Source organism: Nipponia nippon, unplaced genomic scaffold (assembly GCF_047370975.1).
Source record: "Nipponia nippon isolate SJK-2023a ecotype South Korea unplaced genomic scaffold, ASM4737097v1 scaffold_5, whole genome shotgun sequence".
NCBI lineage: Eukaryota > Metazoa > Chordata > Aves > Pelecaniformes > Threskiornithidae > Nipponia > Nipponia nippon.
The window spans coordinates 17435915-17456976 of NW_028262369.1; the positions used below are offsets into that span (position 1 = coordinate 17435915).

The 21062-nt window shown below is 41.2% G+C and overlaps 1 protein-coding gene across 14 annotated transcripts in view; it reads left to right on the top strand.

The window, feature by feature from the left end:
• Positions 1-21062, top strand: part of TSC2 (TSC complex subunit 2) — a 35423-nt gene that overhangs the window by 1152 nt on the left and 13209 nt on the right. For 5 of the 14 annotated variants that reach the window (XR_015698659.1, XM_087730761.1, XM_087730757.1 and 2 more), the window contains 29 exons: positions 262-426; positions 1310-1396; positions 2066-2176; positions 3088-3232; positions 3367-3484; positions 3965-4013; positions 4413-4538; positions 4902-4975; positions 5315-5441; positions 6105-6248; positions 6476-6613; positions 6829-6932; positions 7715-7796; positions 8708-8863; positions 9194-9310; positions 9844-9966; positions 10257-10363; positions 10988-11141; positions 11896-12018; positions 12352-12486; positions 13063-13252; positions 13686-13779; positions 14082-14202; positions 14425-14519; positions 17044-17175; positions 18942-19106; positions 19790-19942; positions 20114-20226; positions 20646-20867. Coding sequence is in view for 13 of the 14 variants with exons in the window: in XM_087730764.1 (XP_087586890.1) it covers positions 262-426; positions 1310-1396; positions 2066-2176; positions 3088-3232; positions 3367-3484; positions 3965-4013; positions 4413-4538; positions 4902-4975; positions 5315-5441; positions 6105-6248; positions 6476-6613; positions 6829-6932; positions 7715-7796; positions 8708-8863; positions 9194-9310; positions 9844-9966; positions 10257-10363; positions 10988-11141; positions 11896-12018; positions 12352-12486; positions 13063-13252; positions 13686-13779; positions 14082-14202; positions 14425-14519; positions 17044-17175; positions 18942-19106; positions 19790-19942; positions 20114-20226; positions 20646-20867 (3670 nt within the window). In the remaining variant the exon portion in view is untranslated. Of the gene's footprint in view, positions 1-261; positions 451-1309; positions 1397-2065; positions 2177-3087; positions 3233-3366; positions 3485-3964; positions 4014-4412; positions 4539-4901; positions 4976-5314; positions 5442-6104; positions 6249-6475; positions 6614-6828; positions 6933-7714; positions 7797-8707; positions 8864-9193; positions 9311-9843; positions 9967-10256; positions 10364-10987; positions 11142-11895; positions 12019-12351; positions 12487-13062; positions 13253-13685; positions 13780-14081; positions 14203-14424; positions 14520-17043; positions 17176-18941; positions 19107-19789; positions 19943-20113; positions 20227-20645; positions 20868-21062 lie in introns of those variants that run through there. The other 9 variants (XM_087730759.1, XM_087730765.1, XM_087730760.1 and 6 more) reach the window with 6 other exon arrangements.

Below are 21062 nucleotides of genomic sequence, written 5' to 3' on the forward strand. Positions count from 1 at the left end.
CCAGAAAATGGTAACCCTGAGCTCCCCATTCCCTGGATAGCTGCAGGATGTGGGTGCTGAAGGCAGGAACAGTGCAGGCTCCTCATACGTGCAGGCTCCTTGCTGTTTTGTCCTCAGCGTTGGGCTTCTCCCTTGTTTGAAACAGGTTGAGACATCAGAGCTGTTTGTAAAAGCCACGTTGTGATGGCTGTTACTGGTGTTTTCCTGCTTAAAGATTCCCCTTGGGCCTCCCTTAACAGAAACCCTGTTCTGTATTTGCAGGGGCTCAGCGCTGCTTGCTTGTCAGCGATGGCAAAGCCTCAGAGCAAGGATTCAGGACTGAAGGAGAAGTTCAGGAATCTCCTGGGGCTGGGAACATCCCGAGGAAGTTCAAAGTCATCGGAGGGCAAGCAAACAGAGTTTATCATCACTGCAGAAATACTCAAGGTGTGAGAACTGACCGTAGTAAAGGTGGGGATAGTGCCTGGATTACCTGAGCTGCGAGGATCGGAAGGAGGGCTTGCTTATTCTCCTTTCTGTTTTGCCATTCACTTGCTCTCCGATCATGCCTTTTTACCTTATCTCTCAATTCATTCTCTAGTGAAATGGATGTAAAACTCACCTACTTTGAAGCTACGGCATTTTAATTATTCAGTGTTTGAATACTTTTGAGATATTTGATAGGATGGTGTTGTCTTCTGTTGGGTTACAGGGTGTTTCCTCAAAATATATTGCTCTTTTTTTATTGTCTGAGCTTGATGAAATTTATGTGGTGGCAGTTAGCAGAAGCTGGAAACTGTTTGTATTTTATGAAAACCTTACAGTTTTGTGAAAATTAAAAAAAAAAAAATTATTCCAGTAATTGGTACAGCAAGTGTGTAAGCAGAATAGTTGGCACGCAGGGAGGAAAACATATAAAAGGGAGAAGGAGACCAGAATCCCTTCCCGTCAGTGCTGGAGCAGCCAGGCTCTTACCTGCTGGAAGGCTGGGGAGCCGGATTTAATGTCCCTCCTTTCCCTGCCCTTCTCCCGTGAACAGGGCGAGTGCCACAGCCAGTGAGTTACTAATATTTATGAAGAAAATGAGATGTTCTGTCCTGGAGGTGAAAAGCTGCATGGCTCCAGTTCTGTGAAAGTTCTAGTTTTGACAAATCATTTGCTAATGAAAAAAAGTTTTTGGAGAAATTCCTGAAAAGTTGCAGTGATGACTAATGGTTAGATCATTTTGGACAAATGTGTAACTTATTCTTCAGTGGTTCATGATCCATGAGAAATGGATAAGTGTTTCTAGTAAGATAAACTGTTAGCTTATTTCTACATTTCTTTCCAGGAACTGAGCATAGAATGTGGATTAAGTAACAGAATACGAGCAATCAGTCAAATTTGTGAAGTGGCAAAAACAAAAAAAATTGAAGAGGTAAGTTTCAAAGTGTTCAGTGAATATTGGAAGGATGAAAATTTAAGCAACAGCTCTTAACCTATCGTAAGAGGCTCTTGTAGTTTAGGCTGCCTTTTAAAATTGGTAATCCCAGAAGCTGTTTTGTGCTGTCCAGACCTGTAAAAGGATAGCTCATGTGCCAAGGAAATTAGTTTTGTCCAACCTACCAACTGTGGAGCAGAGAGGACATAGCTGACGGGCTTCCTGAACTGAATGGAAGGAGAGTGCTGTGAATATGCAGGCCTGTTCAGGACGGTTCATGGGAGATGTTGTTAATCCTGTAGAAGAGGCGTTTGCTAGCTCCTTCTGTCTTGTTAACAACCAACTTCAAATTGGTTTTAAACTCATCTTGTATTTGGGTGAAGGTTTTTGCACAAATGTTCACACTGAAGTAAGTGTGTGAATGAAGAACTTCAGTTACTGGGGTGCAAGTTTTCATGTAGGATGGGATTTGGTGTCTCTTATGTGGTTCATCTGAGCTTATGACTGGGCAGGTGAGAGTGTTCCTCAGAAAAGAGGGCTCCGGACATGAAATCCCTGGAGATCTTGTTCGTTAACTTGCTATAATTAATGACTGACCTACTGGGTAAAGATCCCAGAACCAGCTTAACTTTCCTACTACTGCCTGTCTCCTATGTTTGTTTTCAGCATGCAGTGGAAGCAATATGGAAAGTGGTAGCTGATATGCTCCAGCCAGAGCGCCCCATCGAAGCCAGACATGCTGTTCTTCATCTGCTAAAGTCAATCGTGCAAGGACAGGTGAAAACAAACAAACTGTAGAAGAAACACTACACTTCAACTAGGGTTTGTTCAGAGTGTGAATGTGAAAAACGTTGGGTGGCTCTTGTCTACAACTTTCCATGGTTCTTATTTTGGTTCTGCCTAGTAAATGGGGAGAGGAAGCATTTAAATTTAAGTCTTGGTTTGACCTTATAGCAAAATTTTTCATACAACTTGTAGAAAACTTCTGTTTTGTGGCAATGTTCTTGAAAAAGAGGAAATACTTTGGGTTAAATTCAGCATAGTACGGCAAATTTTATATGGCCCAGACCTATTTAATATATTAAATTATTAAATATATTTTAATAGCCCAGACCTATTAGTCCTAGTCTGCAGCTGTTTTTGATGTGTCAGCATGTCAAGTATGCAAGAAGTTCTGTATGAGATACTTTTCTAGCCTGGCCAAGTTAAACATACTATGAATTCTTCAGATTTCACAATGTGCTATACAAACGTAAGACTGTGTCAGACCAAAGTTCTAGTTTTCACTATTCTGAAAAAGTAGGGGTAGACGCTTATGAAAAGAATAGGCATTGATTCTGGTTTGTTAGCTTGTTTTTTTTTTTTTTTTTTTAAACGGTTTGCTGGCAGTGCTGTCAGTTGCAGTTTCCGTGGATTACTTTGTGTATTGGATGCTGTCTCTGTGTTGCTGGACAAAATGCCTCCAGCCCTGGGTGCTGGTATAACAGATTGAGAAGACCTGAGCCATTGTCAATAGCCAGTAGAGGCTGGAGGTATTTTCAGGAGACTTTCATAGCCTGTAGGACAAGAAAATAATTTCAAGCATGAAGATTACTGTTATAGACCTTGATAAGGTCCAGGCCTTAACTGTCTTTTTTCATCAGTGACACTGTTATTCCCCTCCCCTCCTCTTTTTTTTTTTTTTTAAGGGTGAGAGATTAGGGATCCTCAGAGCACATTTTTTTAAAGTAATTAAGGACTATCCCTCCAATGAAGACTTGCATGAACGGCTTGAAGTGTTCAAGGCTCTAACGGAGAATGGACGATACATCACCTACTTAGAAGAAGAGTTAGGTGAGTATTGTCTCTACCCCTCTTCAATTTGGTGGGAAGAAGTCAAGGGGCAGGCATTCAGTCATATGAGAACAAGGTAGTGGTAACACTTCTGGGTAGAAAGCATATTGTAACAATTTGTTTTCCTTCTTCAGCTGACTTTGTACTACAGTGGATGGATGTTGGTTTGTCTTCTGAGTTCCTTCTGGTTTTAGTGAACTTGGTGAAATTCAATAGCTGCTATCTGGAAGACTACGTAGCTGACATGGTCCAGTAAGTTGGCTTTTTTTAACTCCTGCATTCTTGGTAAACTACAGGGAAAAGTTGCAGATCAATAGACAGATAAGTGGAATCTTTTTCATCCGATCTGGATCTGTTTCATTCCAGGTCATACCTGACACTTCTGACAAATATTTGTTTTTCAGTTCTTACAGTGTTCAGGTCTGTTTTAGTTTAACTGCGTGTGCTTTCCCCATTTCATGTGATGGACCTGATTGCGATGCTTAGTCTTGCAGAGGGTCTCTGCTGTTGTATTAGTGTAGGCATACTGAGTTGCATTTAAGTGCAACTTTAAGCTAACTTTGTAAAAGAGATTGTAGTGTTCAGTGTCTCTAGGAATGTTATCAGCAATGCCACAGTAAGGGGAAGGATGAGGAAAATAACATGCCAATTTACTTGTCTGTTTTGGCTCTTTGTAATTTGCCTAAAATCATATTAAGCAAACAATTATAATTAAATGTTCTTTCCTAACAGCAAGATATGCCTCTTGTGCATTCAGACTTCATCCTCTGTGGACATAGAGGTCAGTAATTTGAGTCTCTCTTAGTACTTTAGAGTTCTTTGAAATTCTTTGAAACTGTAACTTTTACAAACAAAATCAGATCATCAGACTCTCCGCTCAGTTTATTCTCATCTTACAAGAGAGCTAATACGGTGTTATAAAGTATTTGTAAGCCATTGGATCTCATAGGCCAGTAATCGTTTTATTCTAAAAGAAACAGAGCATTGATAAATTTGATAAGCGAATCAATTTTTCAACAGTGCTTTTTATGGTTTACTTTCCATCTTGCAATTATTTAAAAAAAAAAAAAAGACATATCTGTATCCCTTTTGACTTCCAGAAGATTTCCTGGTCTGCCAGGTTAGGATTTGACCTGCTTTATTCCTAGAGAAGTGTATAACCATTTTGTCTTTCCCAAAGATTTCCTTGCAAGTCCTAGATGCAGTTGTTTGCTATAACTGTCTGCCATCAGAGAACCTGCCAGTATTTATCATCACTTTGTGCCGTACCATCAATGTGAAGGAGCTCTGTGAGCCATGCTGGAAGGTCAGAACTTTCTTGTAGTTTGTTTTTTTTTTTAATGAGTTTGCTGTTTTGGCCTCATAGATGAAGTGTCAGATGTGTCTGTGCACATTTGCCATAAATTTCAGTTTGCTTTTAAGAGTAAATTAATAATTGTTTCAAGTATTAGGGGATCAGCACATTGTTAGTGTAAGTCCTGTCATGTCCGTGGAATTTACTCATAGTTTCCTCTCAGCTGATGCAATAGGCTGCCTTTTCTCTAGTGGCATGGAAATGGCCAGACACATTTACTTACCATAAGCGGGCATGATCAGCCAGCTAACTACAGATTTAGGCTAATGAGTGTTTTAACAATTGGATAATTAAGTGTTCTCTTTGAATTTGCAGCTTATGCGCAACCTTTTGGGAACTCATTTGGGACACAGTGCCATCTACAACATGTGCAGGATCATGGAAGACAGGTATCTAACAAAACACAAGGAATTCAGTAGAGGTCCCATGGAGATAGGTAGGGAGTCACTGACCTCAGCAGAACAAGCTGAAGGTTCTGATGCTTAGAAATTAATTCCCTTCCTAGTTATGCTGCTGAAGTGCTCATTTTTTGGCTTTTCTGAATTTAATTTTCCTTTGTTTAAAGTTGTGCTAAATTATTTTCTGCTTTTAATGTTTGTAAATTGCTGTGCAAGGCTATGATGTATAACAGCTGGGAATTCCTGTTGTGACGGTGTATACTCCTATTGACTCTTGTATGCTAAAATAATTGTAGCATGGTCCAAGACTTTCCTTCCATCTATTCTTAGAGCTTACATGGCAGATGCAGCGCTGCTGAGAGGAGCTGTGTTCTTTGTTGGGATGGCTCTGTGGGGTGCTCATCGCCTCAATTCACTCAAGAATTCCCCAACTTCAGTGCTGCCTTCATTCCTCAAGGTAGGATGGGATGCTGGATGAACTTTTTAATCAGGTATACATCTGGACCCATGCAAATTTACAACAAAAATGTGGTCCCCTACACCAAAGAGATCTTTGTATGCCTGAAAAACAGGAGACAGCAATTGGATATGGCGTGAAGCATGGGGAAACAGTAAAACAACAGAGGATTTAAGTTTGAAACTGAGGCCTCCTTCTGGAATACCTTTGTTGACCAGAAAAGCAAAGTCTGAATTCTTTTTATCAAATACCTACATTGTGGATACTTCATCTTAAAAAATAAAAACATAGCAAAAACTTTCACTCTTTCCAGTGTGTGGTACAAAAAGTGAGGGACGGTGTCTTCAGAGACAGCCGCAGAGCGTTTTTAAAATTTTCTCATCTTGAGTGCATCAGGCAGGAATTAGTAGCTTTAACCCCGTGCGTCTGCTCTGGGAGATGGGACTGTATTTGACATCTGATCTACAGCTGTTTGCTAGAGTGCATAACTGCACTTTATAAAATGGGTCTTTGCTTTGCCCTTTGTGCATATAGACTTGAATATATTCATCTCAGACCTTCAGGCTAAGTTCCTAATTAGTAAGGCGTGTTTCATTTGAATTTAAGAAGGTTTCTGATCACTGCTTTCCAACTGTTAACTGACCAAAATGCTTTGTATTCCAGGCCATGACATGTCCCAATGCAGTTGTGTCTTATGAGATAGTTCTGTCCATAACACGTCTAATAAAGAAGTATGGGAAGGAGCTGCAAGCTGTAACGTGGGATATCCTTTTGGACATCATGGACCGATTACTGCAACAGCTGCAGGTAAGTGTTGAGCCTGTCTCGATGTGCTTTCAATCAAAAGACCTTGCTGTAAATATTTTTGCAAATTGATCTCCTGTTTGTACACTCTTATGAACTTTGAAGCTGAATGAAGGTTTAGCGCAATTGTCAGTACTGTGCTTCTCAACTGAGTTTTCTGTTTGTATTTAAAAGTTAGCGCTTTCTGGTAAGGTAGAGTTCTTTTAGGAATGTTTTTGTCTCCATTTCAGAGTCTGGAGAGCCAAGAACTTAAGTCCATTGTACATGATCTTTTGACTACAGTAGAAGAACTCTGTGACCAGAATGAATTCCATGGCTCTGAAGAGAGATTTTTTGAGCTGGTGGAAAGATGTGCTGATCAGAGACCAGTAAGACTTTACTTATTGTTGTCTTCCTTTCTTGCCAGTTGAATCCATTTTGTTACTCACTACAGTTGGAAGTTGGGAGTTGTAAAATAGCAAGTGGTCAGAAAATCACCGCAAGGACTTACATAAGCCTTATTCTCGGGGGGGGGTGTTGGGAGAATGGATTTATTGTATTTGCTTATACACTAAAAAAAAAATTCTTGATCTTTCTGTGAAAGGAATCTTCTGTATTAAACTTGATAACATACAGAGCTCAGTCCATTCATCCTGCCAAAGATGGCTGGATTCACAACCTGCAGATGTTAATGGAGAGATTCTTCAGGTATGAAATCATAACTTTCTGAATACAAGGCACTTTCAAATGTTTCTTGCCACCTTTTTGTGTTAGATAATTTTGTTTCTGAAGTTCTAATGTTAGTAAATGACTGCTAAGAAGTATGGTAGTGCCAGGGCACGGTACATGAAAGGATTTTGTTTAACAGAAGAAAAACTTTCCACTGAGTTATTTATGCTTTTTTTTTTTTTTTCCTTTATTTCCATTGGATTGTGCTATTCCAATTAGCTTAGGCAGTTACGTTTCCACTCCACAGCACTTTGTAGTTCTGACACCAAACAAGGCTTTCCTGTTAAGCATATGGTTATCCAGTATTAAAGTTATCTGGTTTTGAATTGGTACTCCTAAAAGTATTCTTGTGCTCTAAAATATCAACATATAGCAGTAACAAACTTCTGCCTCATCTGTGAAATGCTGCCAAAGAGCAACTCTTCCTTGATGCCATGTGTTTGGTTTTAAATTTGCTCACCAGAGCACTTGTTTTTCTGACATATGCTTCCTAGTTTGGATTGGAAATGGGAAAACTGCAGTTACAGGTCTCCAGAAGTAGTAAAAGCTGAATTGGGATTCTGGTTTCCAGTTGTTCTTGAATCTGATTTCATCTGTAGAGGCATTAACTGAAGGCTCAGCTGATCTCTAATAGTTATTGTTTTAACTCTTAAGAAGTTTCTTAGTTTACTTTAGTTTTACTTTCTTTTTCTCCTCTCCCCCCTTCCCTAAATATCAGCAACTTTATTTTATTCATCTTGAATTTGCTCTTCCCATTTTAGGAACGAAAGTCGTAGTGCTGTTCGTATTAAAGTTCTGGATGTCTTGTCCTTTGTCCTGAGTATTAACAGACAGTTCTATGAGGTGTGTGTTTATCTGTTTCTGATGATCACATGTGAGATCTTAAGTGGGTGGGAAAGGCTTTGGTGAGGCATGTTTTATGGTGTGCTTCAGGTCGTCTCTGCCACTGGGGAATGCACAGAACTGTGCTTTAAATGTTGCACACGATAGACATGTTTCTTCAGGATGCTTGTAGGAGGCCTTGCCTTTTAATTGTCCTTAGTTGGATACAGGTATGTGCAACTTGCAGTAGGAGCTGCTGTGTTTTGAGGACATACCTGGTTGTGTGCTTCCCTGTTTTAAGGTTATTAATTCCATATACATTTTGTTTTAGAAGAAAGGAAAGTCAATGGGAGAGATGCAGAGTTTATTTAGAAGCTTTGTAAAAAGATGAGGTCTGGAATTAATCTGATGTGAGCAGATTGACTTGTCTTGGTGCTTGCAGTTTAATTGCAATCCAAGATGAAAGCTGTCTGAGAGAGGAGTTACAGAAGAGCTCTGAGGATGTCTTCACCTCCTTGGAATGTACTCAGAATGACAGAGGACAGGAAGGGGCAGAGGTGCTTCTTGGATTCTTTCAAGATTTGTGAAAACATGATGCTGTTGCACGTTTCCTCTCTCTCTCAAAAAAACAAGCCCTAGAAATCCCTTGTCAACAGTCTATTTGAGCCCGGGCTATCAAGTCTGTAGGACAGATGAAAACCAAAGCAGTGAATCCAAGTTCAACAAAAGTCATAAATATTTGGAGGGATGGCATACAGAAATACTTAATTGGAAGGAAGAGGAAAGATCAAGGAACCGCGCAGTTAGTTGAGGAACAAGCCTGATATCAGAATATCAGTGTTCTTTTATTTGTAATTATTTGTCTCTTTAACATGCTGATTGAACAACTGACAGCAAAATGTCAAGGCTTATTAAGGTCTGTCCTCTTGCAGGAGGAGCTGATAAACTTGGTTGTGATCTCTCAGCTGGCTCACATTCCAGAGGATAAAGACCATCAAGTCCGAAAACTGGCTACTCAGTTACTTGTAGACCTGGCTGAAGGCTGCAACACACATCACTTTAACAGCTTGCTTGATATCATAGAAAAGGTGAAGCAGAGTTTGGTCAATTGTCAGTAGCATAACCACATCTTTTGCCAGATCCTCTTACTGTGACTGAGAAGACTAAGCTATGACTGTTATCACTTGCATGGTTCACTAGGCTGTTGTAAAATTGCTGGGTTTTGGAGGATGCAAGCCTGAAGTGCAGAGCAGAAGGGAGCTTTAGAAACCCTATCAATGTACATCCGAGCTACCTGTCAGGGCTTGCAGAATATCCTGCAAGGATGACTTGCTGTAGTCTTTCCTGGCCTTCCGGGATGGAAATAAAGAAAAGGTGTGTTGCAGATTTAAACCATGTATTGCTTTTCTTTTTAAAAGGTGGCTGCGCATTCTCTCTCATCTCCTTCTGAACTGGAAGAGAGGGACTTGCTATCATATTCAGCTTCTTTGGAGGATGTCAAGACAGCAGTTCTTGGACTCCTGATAATTCTTCAGGTAAATGCTGCAGAGCATTAAACACATCTTCTTCAGAATAGTCTTCTGCTGGACTTGGTGTTTTAAATAACCATTCTCCCACTATTAAATATTCCGACTTTTGGCCACTTAATATTTTAACTCTTGGTTTGGTCACTCCTTTTGCTTTTGGGTACTGTATGACTGTTTGCTAAATGTTTTATTTTCTTAATGTTCATTGTGCAATGAATGTGAGCACATTTTCATGTGTGAAGGGCAGATGTGTTCATAAACTAGCAGAAGTGGAGTGGTTCATAACCTTGAATAGATCCATTGTGTTTGGGTAGCATGTCCTGAGGTATGGTTAAGCAGTTGCTAAGAGCTGGTTCACTGCCCTTCTGGAGCCAGGCAGAGTTGCTCTGGAGCCTTTGCAGAGGTTCTGTCCAGAGCCATCTGTTCATCTTGCTTTCAGGAGCAAGTTTTTGCTGTGTTTTTCTTGAATTCTCTCTGCAGATACACATTCTGAATAACAAGTGTCAGTCTGCCTTTTGATTTGCGTTTCTGTTCCTCTGTAGACGAAACTCTACAGCTTACCCTCTAGCCACGCAATGCGGGTGTACGAGATGCTGATTCACCACGTCCAACGCCATTATATATATGCGTACAGCCTTGCTGTTGCTAGCAGCATCAGGTTGCAGGTATGAGCAGGAACCTGTGCTTTCAGGTTGAGAGCTGCATGCTGTCTTTGAAATTCTTGGGTGGCAGGTGGGGAATGTGTGCTCTGGAGCTTGCCAGAAGTAGAATTAAAGGTTTCTTGGCTAACAGGCGTATGTATATGTACTGTAACACCAGAACTGATGCCTCCTACAGAACTAGCCACAGTATCTATTAAAAATCCCTTTGTACTTGCAAAACTATTCCATGGGGAGGTGGGAGAGTATTCTGCTGGCTTGGGTTTTGAGTGATTCCAGTGTCTTCTCTGTTACAGGTATTTGATTTCCTGCTGATGCTTCGAGCTGACTCCCTCCACCGTCTTGGCCTTTCCAACAAGGATGGAGCAGTGAGGTTCAGCCCTTACTGTCTATGTGATTTTGTGTAGGTTTCTCATTGCTTTAAGCAAAAGCTGTTTTTCAAACTATTTGATATTTTTGCATGAGCTTAATGGTCCATCAGTAGCAATCAGCAGTTTTTCTAAATCTTCCAAATCCTATTGAATCAGCTGCTAGACAATTCTATAGATACAGCCTAGGATTGTCTCAACTAATTATTCATTGGTGAATTGTTCTTACAAATCACTTCGCTACAAAGCTCTCAATCTCAGACGTGAAATTTCTGTTCCTGCTCATAAACTTAACAAAAATATTGGCAGTTTCCTGCCTGAAACCAGTTTTCACGTTGAAGTTTGATTCGATGATTTATACAAATCTGGTTATTTTTAATTTTAGAGCTTGGTCTTAAGTTCTTTGTGTAACACGCCCCAAAGGATATCTTTCTAAATTCACTAGGGGCATGCATAGAAAAATCCTTAACCTGACCAAACTGACTCATTGCTGTCCATCTACTGGGTAATCCTGTGTTTTTTAATTGAAAATGCCATTTGTCTTGTTGTTTGGTCATCAAACTGGCTACCAAATAGGGTAGCACTGTAAGTCACATGAATAGGCTGTTCTGATTCTTGATTTTACATTACATGTCTATTTCTCTCTTTCCATGTTGTAGAGAAGCAGAGAAGAGGGCTTCTGAGAAAAAGCCTACTGGTACGCTCTCTCCGCCTTCAGGAAGTCCCAGTGTGCCTTCCCAGAACGCCACCATTCGTATAGGGCACCTGCCATACTCAATGGTCTTTGGAGTCCTTCTGCAGTGTTTGAAGCAAGTATGTGCACTCTTCGTGGCAATTGTCATCTTCATGTGCAATATATCAACTTAAACCAGCTGGCTGGAGAATTCTATCCCAGAGTATCTAAATAACATCTGAAAAGCAATGTGTAAATCCTCTTTCTTGGGCATAATCTGTGTGTAATTGTGCAGCTTTACAACCACCAGTGGGAGCACCAGTTCAGCTCGTCAGAAACTTAGAGCAAAGCTTTCATTTCACTCGGCTTCAGAGCAGACAAGGGCAAAAAATGCATTTGTTAAACAAAGATCAGAGAAGTCCTCCTGTTTCTGAAAGGGCATTTGAAACTAAAAGAAACCCTCCTACTGCAAGTTTTTGAAGTATTTTGAGAATTGATAAATGTTTCAGTTGCTAATAAACTGTAAATATAAATTGTTCATTAGTGTTGTATTGGACGTAGTTATGTGCTGAGGGGTTGTCTTGCTCTGGAAGTTAATTTGTGCTAGTGGTTAGGAGAATTGAATTCTGGCTCTGTCTTTTTGAGCCTGGATACAAGTCAGATCTGGATACAAGTTGTCTTCCAGTTTGCGGTGCCAATATTCCATCTAGAGCTGCGTGACAGGCAGGAAGTCACTTGTGACCGCTAAATGCCACTTCTTTTTATGCAGCTACCATGGCAAGACATACCTCTGCCTAGGAAGTGGCATGCTGTCTGAAACTTGATTGGTCTTACTTTCAAACTGAACTGAAATCGTACAAAAGTTTTCCACTTTAACTTTTTCTTTCTTTCCAGGAGACAGACTGGAAGGTGTTGAAGTTGGTCCTCAACAAATTACCTGAATCCCTCCGCTATAAAGTGCTATTTTTAACCTCTCCTTGTAACATAGACCTCCTGGCCTCTGCACTGAGCTACATGGTAATGCCATGCACCCTACTGGTGTATAATCACCAGATCCTTAGTTTGCTTGAGAGTTGGGGGTGGGGGTTGAGGGTTGGTTTTTTGTTTGTTTGTTTGTTTGTTTTTTCCTTCAGTCTAATATTTTGAAGATTAGCATGCTGGTTGTCATTCCTCACTCACCTTCCCTTTTTGTGAGGGTTGTTTTAGGTACAGAAGTAGGTACTAGTGAGTGTTCTTTCTCTGTGTATGTATGTATATGTGTGAAAAGGGAGCTGTGGGCAGTGCCTGTCTACTACCTTTTAGAGAATATTTTTAGTGTGAGGTGTTCTAACTTACTGTGTGATGTGTCAGCTCACAGACAAAAAGACTACTGACAGGCTCCATGGTACCCCAGAAGGCTTTTCTCGCACCGATTTGCATCTGGCTGTAGTTCCAGTACTGACGGCATTAATATCTTATCATAATTATCTGGACAAAGCTAAACAGGTACGGGGAAAGTAAGAGGGTGTAGGGGGGACGGGGCCTGAGCCTGTATAGTAGAGCATTTTCTCATACTAGCTGATTAGGAGACTTAAGTGCAAGGTAACACTGCCCTTTTCTGTTCTAAAAAGCTGCATCTGCTGTATTTGGGGTGGGGTCAGGGGTGAAAAAATACTTTGCTAACTTTGTGCAGCAGTAACTGTCCAGTCAGTTGGATTCACGTTGGATTCAGCGTTCTCTCTCTATACCTGTCCCCCCTCACAGGTTGCCGAGTGACTTTACCTTCTCCTGGAAGACCCTGAGAAACATAAAAATTCTGTTTAATCAGAAACTTAAATATTAATTTCTAAAATGTCTGCTTGATTAAAGTCCAATCTTAAGATTTTGACTTAGAACGCATGCAATACTATTTAAGGTTGTGTGTTAGTGCATTTTGGATAAGAATTTTTGTGCGTCCTACAGGCCCCACAGTAGTGATACCTTGCAAGCCATTCTGAAATGCTAACTGAAGACAGGAGATGGTACATCAGAGGTTTTCTCTTTCCCTGTATTATGACTTTTTTTTCTTTTTTACTCTTCTAGCGTGAAATAGTGTATTGCCTGGAACACGGTCTTATTTATCGCTGTGCAAACCAGTGCGTTGTGGCACTCTCTGTCTGTAGTGTCGAGATGCCTGACATCATCATAAAGGCCCTTCCTGTCTTAATAGTCAAATTAACCCACATTTCTGCTACAGCCAATATGGCAATCCCTCTCTTAGAATTTCTTTCAAGTAAGTGGTAATGTTGTTCTACTTTTGATCTTCTGTAGTTGTAAATGTATTGTTCGCACTGAATATGGGTATTTTGATTGTATTAGTGAAATGGAATGCATTGTAAGGGTTTCTTGGTTTTTGGTGATGCCCTTGCGCCATCCTAAAGATATAAATGTTTGATCGTCTCTTGTTTGTTACTGTTTTTCTATGTAAACTGCTTGCACACACTGAAGTGAAGACATGCTTTGTGTAGTGCAGCCATGCAGTGATGGGAAATACAAAGCTGCTTTTTCCACCTTGCTGTTCATAACTTAAATAGCGTGAAACTACACCATGATGTTAACTTCCATGTCAGCTGATGACTTAGAAGAAACAAAACAATTCAAATGAAACTGAACTGTGATATGGAATAGTTTGTGTTCAGACCTCACCCGTGTTGGTTTTCTTCTAGCTCTAGCGAGGCTGCCTCACCTCTACAGGAACTTTGCAGCAGAGCAGTATGCCAGTGTGTTCGCCATCTCCCTACCATACACAAACCCTTCCAAGTAAGTTCATAGCAAATGTGCTGCTTCTTCATCTGTAAAATTAAGAGAATGAGACATGCTTTTTTTGTAGTACTTGGGTCAGAGTTATTGACGGGATATTGCTCATTCTGGTATCTCTGGGCTTTTTCTGAAGAAGGGACACATTCACCTTGGAAAAAATACCTGGTTTTCTTGAACAGAACTTTTGAGGTTTTTTTGTTTATACTTACAGTAGGTAAAGGAACAGTTCTGTTTCTCAGATTGAAAAGTCCTTCAGTTCAGTTCTGGAATGGCATGATAATGCAGCATTAAACTTTGTGGAGATCCTTCTGCTGTTTTAGGTTTAACCAGTACATCGTTTGCCTGGCCCATCATGTGATAGCTATGTGGTTCATTCGGTGTCGCCTTCCCTTCCGAAAGGACTTTGTCCCCTATATTACAAAGGTAATGGACACTACTGAATCAAACAGTACATAATAAAAATCATTACTTTAAAACTGGTTTGAGAAGTTTAAAGGTTCTGTTCGAAGCTAGACAAATTCTCCTTTTCTTGTCAATATCTTTCTCAAAACTGACTGTGAGTTCTTGGGTGCTGGCCCATGATTGCAGTCTTTCAGCTGCACGTCCTAGCCATTGAAGCTGTTATCTGTTTGTTTCAATTGGCAGGGTTTGCGCTCGAATGTCCTCCTCTCCTTTGATGACACGCCTGAGAAGGACAGTTTCAGGGCTCGCAGTACAAGCTTGAATGAGAGGCCAAAAAGGTAAATTATATTTGACTCCAGCAGGGTCTTGTGTTCCCTGTTCTAGTGCTCACACCCTTCCCTGTGTTTTTCTGAAGAAGGCTGTGTCTAGTTATCCAAAATCTGACAGTGCATTTAAGCAAGCAAAGTAAACCTCTTTAGGTCAGGGGATTGGTAAAAGACGAACTTAGGTTGGTGAGAAGCTGGAACCAAACCAAGCTGACAGTCTCATAGTACATATGAGGGCATCACTGGCTGTTCTGTAAGCCTTTGCAGTAAGGTGGGGGGCTTTTTGTTGTTAATTTTTGAAAATCAGCAGTTCTTTCAGGTTGATGTGTGTCTCTACAATGCTACCAGAAGTAATAGAGAAGGGTAATACCAGAAGTAGTAGAATACCATGTTCATATTGATGGTGTTAACTCCTTTTGATAATTGATCTGTAACGACTATTTAAATGATTGCCAGAGAAATTGTTGTGATTAGCAACCTGTATAAATGGAGAGAGCCAAGGCTGTGGTTTTCCATAGTGTTATCTGTCAAGTCAGTGTAGACTGGGTGGCAGACAGCTGCCTTCTGTGTATCTGGATGGCCTGATCCTTTTTTTTTTTTTTTTATTTTGAAGCCATTATGTCAGTTTTAAGCAAAGCCTAATGTCTTTAGAAGTCAGAATGTATCTTGCCAACAGTCTTTCAAAGTAACATTTGCTGGGATAGGAAAATATTCCTTGGAAGGCATTCAGGGTTTCTCTAATGTCCTTTTACCTGCAGGGCTTACCTAAATTGGTTCACTTAACTTGCTTCAGTGTTAATGTGCAGTAAGCCTACAGTGGCATTTGAACCCTGGGGAAAGTGCCTCTACTTTAACTGCAAGGCTCGAAGAGTATCTTGCAACGAAGAAACACCATCCCTGCCCTAATGCTATAGCTGTAAACCCTGTTTTGTGTTTCATCTCTCCCATCTCCTCCTCTTTCATTCAGAAACTTGGAAGAGAAGCCTTTTGACACTTGTCTCTCAAATTAGAATTTCAACTAATCTTTTTTCCAAAAAACCTGTTAAATTCTACCAGGTTGGAATACTACTGTATCTAAAGGCTTTTGCTAACGCTGCTGGATCACTTTCCATGGAAATCTCTGCTAAGGAGTGTAGGCTGTACTCAGGCAGCAACCTGAAACGCCAGAATGGCAGGGTGCCACCGCCCCTGAGTCTGTCTGAGCTTGGATTCGGGTTAAATGAGAGAGGAAATAGCTTCGAGCAGATATTGTTTCCTTGCTTGAGAAGCTTGTGTGCTTGGTTTTCACCCATTAAGCCCAAAGAATAAGCATTTCCGTGGCCTAGCTGAGGTGCTGGGTGTTCCAAGAGATTAAGATCCCACCAGGTTGCTGAATGGCATGATGTTGGTGCAGGTGATTATCTCGGAGATTATCTCAGTTGTGGCCAAAAGTGATCTGTCAGAGGTTGTTGGGAGAAGAAGGACAAATAAATTCTAATCCCTCCAGGTGGCTATCTGAAGTGGAATAATTCACTGAAAGGAGGATAGCAAATAAATCATGTTTAGAAAGAGCCAGAAGGGTTAGATTAGTACCTGCATTTTATATACAGGGATGTGAACTGCTGGACCAACTGTTATGTCCAAATTAGTACTGAGCCAGGCATGCATCTCAGCTGTGACTAATTAAAGTGCCTCTTAGATGTTAATTGCTGTCATCTCCCACATGTGGCTGGCACCTGACAGTGTAAAGGCTTATCTTCCTTTCTGTTCCAGTTGAAAGTCAAGTGGGTTACCTCAAGCGGCCTGAAATAAGATAGCTTGTTTGACAGAAAAGCATCATGCAGTCAGCAACAGCCAAGAGGATGTTTGTCTTCTCGTTCTTCTGTCTGTGCAGTGTGAGAAGGATCAGTGTTGTGTAGATGGGCTGAGTCTCCCCCAGTGTCTTGAGCTGAGCTAAGGGGCACCTCTGACTGGCCCCGGGTGTTTCTGTGATTCAGGGTAGAAGCTCAGATTTGGGCCAGGCCTAACAGAACTAGAGATGGCTGACATATTCCTGTGTCTCTTAGAAAAATGTGCTGCTACCTGGTATTGGTAGAGCATTTTAGGATCTGGTCTCTGTGGAAGTAGTCAGGTTTGTCAGCTGTGCTGAAGTGGTGAGTTGGGGCAACACAAGAGGTGGTAGAACTGCACAAAACTTCTCAGGCTTGAGAAATTTGTGCCGAACTAGCATTCAGGTGCTCTTGCCTTTGTTTAACAGCGCAGTATTCCAACTATCATTTCAATCAGTTTTTTGTTTTAACTTGTACTAATTTCATTTGTTTTGTAGCACGTTTAAAATCTTGTTTTCAAAATGTGGTTTGTCTTTTTAATGCTTTCAGCTCTGCTTGTTTGTACGTTTTAATTTTTGTTTTCCTTTTTTGGCATTTGTTTTATTTTACATCACCCTCCGGGATCCCCCAATATTGACCCTGTGACCTGTGACCTTTCAACCTACATCCCTACAATGATTTCCTCCCTTCCTGTGACCTCTTTTGGGGCTTGGTGCTTCTCCACCTAGTAGTTTAAGACTAGCCAAAAATGCAAAGCAAGGCTTGAATAACTCTCCTCCAGTGAAAGAGCTGAAAGAATCCTCTGCAGTTGATGCCTTCCGATCCCGCAGCATCAGTGTGTCTGAACATGTGGTCCGCAGGTAGAGGCACTTTAAATGGGGAGAATCCAAGAGCAACTCAGCACTTGGAAATTTTACTGCAAGGGTGGGTGGAAGCAGGGTGGATTTGCATGTGGGATGCTTGCATGACTTTGTTACGCAATAAAAAACTGGCCTTAGCCACAGTCAGGTTTTGGGAAAATATCATGGATATCCCATGGCTTCCCAATGCTGGCTGTTGGGTTGTCACATCACACCCTATGTTGTGTGTCGTTACTTTGCCCTATTCTCTGATGCTTCAGCAACAAAAATTTCTGTTTTCAAAGTAAAGATGGTGAAGGGGGGGGGAAACAAACAAACAACAAAAAACACTAAAAAAAAAAAAAAAGGAAAAAGGTTGCATTCTGTGTAAGTGAGTCCTGATTAAAACTCATTGAAACTTCAGCCTTCTAAGCAGTGACTTGCCCCAGGAGGGGCTTTTGGTACTCTGCAAACTTATATATAGGCCCTGCTCCCAAACTATGAGGAATAGTTCTGGCCTCACTTTAGGATTTGTCCTTCGAGGCAAAAGGAGCTGACGGAAGTATTCTGGTCTAAAGTACGATGCCATGAAAACCTTAATTTGTCTTTCCATAGAGCAGTGAAATGTATGCTCAGCCCATATGAAGCTATTGCTTTCACGACTAAAGAAAACAAGTTTTGATGGCAGATGTTGATTTGATCACATGAAAGATGAAACAGTTTATGCTAGTTTTTAAAACATATTTCTGGATCACTTCCCTTGAGTGTTAAACTGCTGTCTATAACATGTTGGTTTAAAATCTGAATCTGAAGATTTGTGCCTTAATCTATAAGGATTGCTGTCAGTGGAACTTTATATTCTGTGGTTTTATTTTTGGCTATGACTATATGGTATTTGGGGGAAAGACACTCAAGTGACTGAATTGTGAATACAATTCTGGCACTTCATTCTCTGATATCCCCATTAATCTATTAGGTGATTTTCTTTTGTATTTATATGTAAATGGTAGCAACTAAAAGTTCAGATAATTACCCTTAACGATGCCAAAGAAGTTGCCACGTCATAAAAAATTTGGCTGTGCTTCAGCTTAGTTTGTATTACGATGGCATAAGGAGTCGTCTTTATAAAATATTGTCATCCAGTCTGTTATTGCAATTGTTTTAAATTGCGTTGCTAACTTGGCTGATTGGAAGGCAGAGTTGCTATCTATTCTTGTGCCAATGTCCTGTTCAGAGTGCAATTTTTTTCTATTTCAAGTTAAATTAGGTTTTACATAGCTATTGAATTTGGAGAGAAAAAAATCAGTATGTGAAAGGGGTGCAACAGAGAAAAAAAGCAAACCACAGCATTATAAAGTTAAGTCTAAAGTGCCCTGATTTATGGCTCATGGGCAACATGTTGCCTGGGAAACGCAGATCACGGGACGCTTGCCCTCACTGTAGATTAGCGAACTCAAAGCTTGGTGCTGCCACTCACTATTTGCTTGGTGCACTTGCCCATGGGCCACCCAACATCAGAGAGCACTGGCCTGACCCAGTCAGCTGACAGACATTTAAATGTTTCTCGGTCTCTCAAGGTGAAATACACTTTCTGTAGTGACAATCTACAAAGCACAACATGAGGCTGATCCAAAAATATTTTTATTATGTCCTGGGTTTGATGTCTGGCCACGTCTCTGATCTGGCACATGCATGTATCGCAGGTTGTTCTGCATCACATTGTCTTTCGGGTGACAGGGACAAGCATTTTGCAATGTGATCTGTCAGTTGGAAACATTCTCTTCTAGTCGGATACAAACATCCATTACTAGTTCAAGCCTGGGCTCTGCGGATGAAAATTCAATGGCTCAGGCTGATGACAACTTAAAAAATCTCCACCTGGAACTTACTGAGACCTGTCTGGATATGATGGCTCGATACGTCTTCTCAAACTTCACTGCGGTGCCTAAGAGGTAGGGGTCAGTCGGTGACCGTGGGAGAGATGTTTTTGTTTGAGGTTCATATTTCACTTTATTAGTGGAAAATTACCATGACACATTTGAGATTCTGGCAGGCCCAGGCTCTGAAGCCATTCCTCGCAGATAAAATCTGGCTTGGCTAAATATGAGGTTAGATGAGAGAAGTCCATTGGAGCCAACCAGCCTTTGCCTCAGCGTTGAACTGTCCAGAACGATATGCCTTGAAGGCATGCTGTCTGTGAGCAGTGCTTTGCTCCATGTCTTTGCTGGATAATTGCAATCTTCTCTACGGAACTGTCACGCCAGCTGGCTTCAAATGGAGGGCTAAATGCCCTCCAATTAAAGAAAAGTAAATCTTTTCTTGCTAGCCCTTCCCAGAAGGAGACACATAGCTCAGACGGGGCTTGTTCCCTTCTGCTCTGTGATGTGCATCCAGGATTGAACTAGACTGCTCTGTAATGTGTGTCCAGTAGTACTGCTATCCAGTGATACTAAATTCAGCTCATCCCTTCCCATGATGGATAATGTGTATGTTGATGACCAGCGGGTATGTTAAAAATGCTGTATAAAGAAGGAAAGCAGGCAGTACTTCCTACGTAGTTACATGAAACAAGCCACCTGTGTAGGTTCTGTGCTCTGCAGCCTGAGAGCTGTGTTCATCACAAATGTATTTCTAGGTCTCCTGTGGGTGAGTTTCTGCTGGCTGGAGGAAGGACAAAGACGTGGCTGGTTGGTAACAAGCTGGTGACCATCACTACAAGCGTTGGAACAGGGACAAGATCGCTGCTTGGCCTAGATTCTGGAGAGCTCCAAAGCAGCACAGAATCAAGGTAAATTTTGCTCCCATTTCTAGAAATTTCCACCTAACGGATTCACTTAAACCACTGTTACAATGCATCTTTTTAGGTTTTCCACTTACCAGAAGAGGAATGTCTTCTTGTCCAGCGTGACTGATTCCTCTCTCAATATCATCAATATCTTTTTTTTTTTTTTCCCCACAGCTCAGACCCTGTTTTCCAAGTGAGACAAACTAAAGAAGCTCCAGCAAAACTGGAATCTCAAGCTGGGCAGCAGGTTTGCAGAAGCTCTCGCAACAGAGTCCGATCCATGTCTGGTAAATTCCTATCCTGGAGTCTTACTGCCGTTTCTGGATCCATGTTGCAGTCTTAAATGTCCAAGTGCCTACTGAAGAGACCTGTGCCTAAACTAATTTGAGAATCTGGACCTGTCTGGTATTTAATAATGGGCAGGTAGCAGCAGCTGATGGCCTCAGGAGTGGTGGTGCTCCTCCTCCTCGGCTCTCCTTGCAGGAAAGCTTTGGTGATTGGTTAAGTGGTGAGCACTTGCAGTAAGAATCACCTATGTTTATCTAACCTCATGGTTTGTAAGAAACACATTCAAGGTAAAGTTCTCTTAGGTTCCCAATATTGTGAGCGCAGCTGCTAGAGGAGCTTAAAAGACTTAGTACTTCTGAGATATTTTTAGTACTAACTAAGCATGGCTCTCCCTTCTATTTTGTGTCTGTCTTGCTAGGTGGTCATGCCTTACGTGTTGGTGCCTTAGACAGCTCAGCCTCCCATTTCCCCAGTGGCTCGGCTTCCCAAGGGACACAGAGTCCTCCTGCTCCTGCATCTCGATCAGAGAAGACTAATCCTGCTCCACAGACACCTCTGCAGAAAGAAAAAGCAAACTTAGCTGCATATGTCCCGCTGCTGACACAGGGATGGGCAGAAATCCTAGTGCGCAGACCCACAGGTATCTTTACCTGACTGTGGAGTGAGCTCTTTTGACTTGCTAAGAAACCGGAGCCTGAATGAAGGAAGAAAAATCCATATTTAATTGCAAATGGATCTCTTTATTGCTTGCTGCCTCTTGAAACTAATACGTCTGATACTTGATTCTTTGAAATCACTCTTTAGTGTTTTAAATCTACAAAAAACCTGTGAAAAG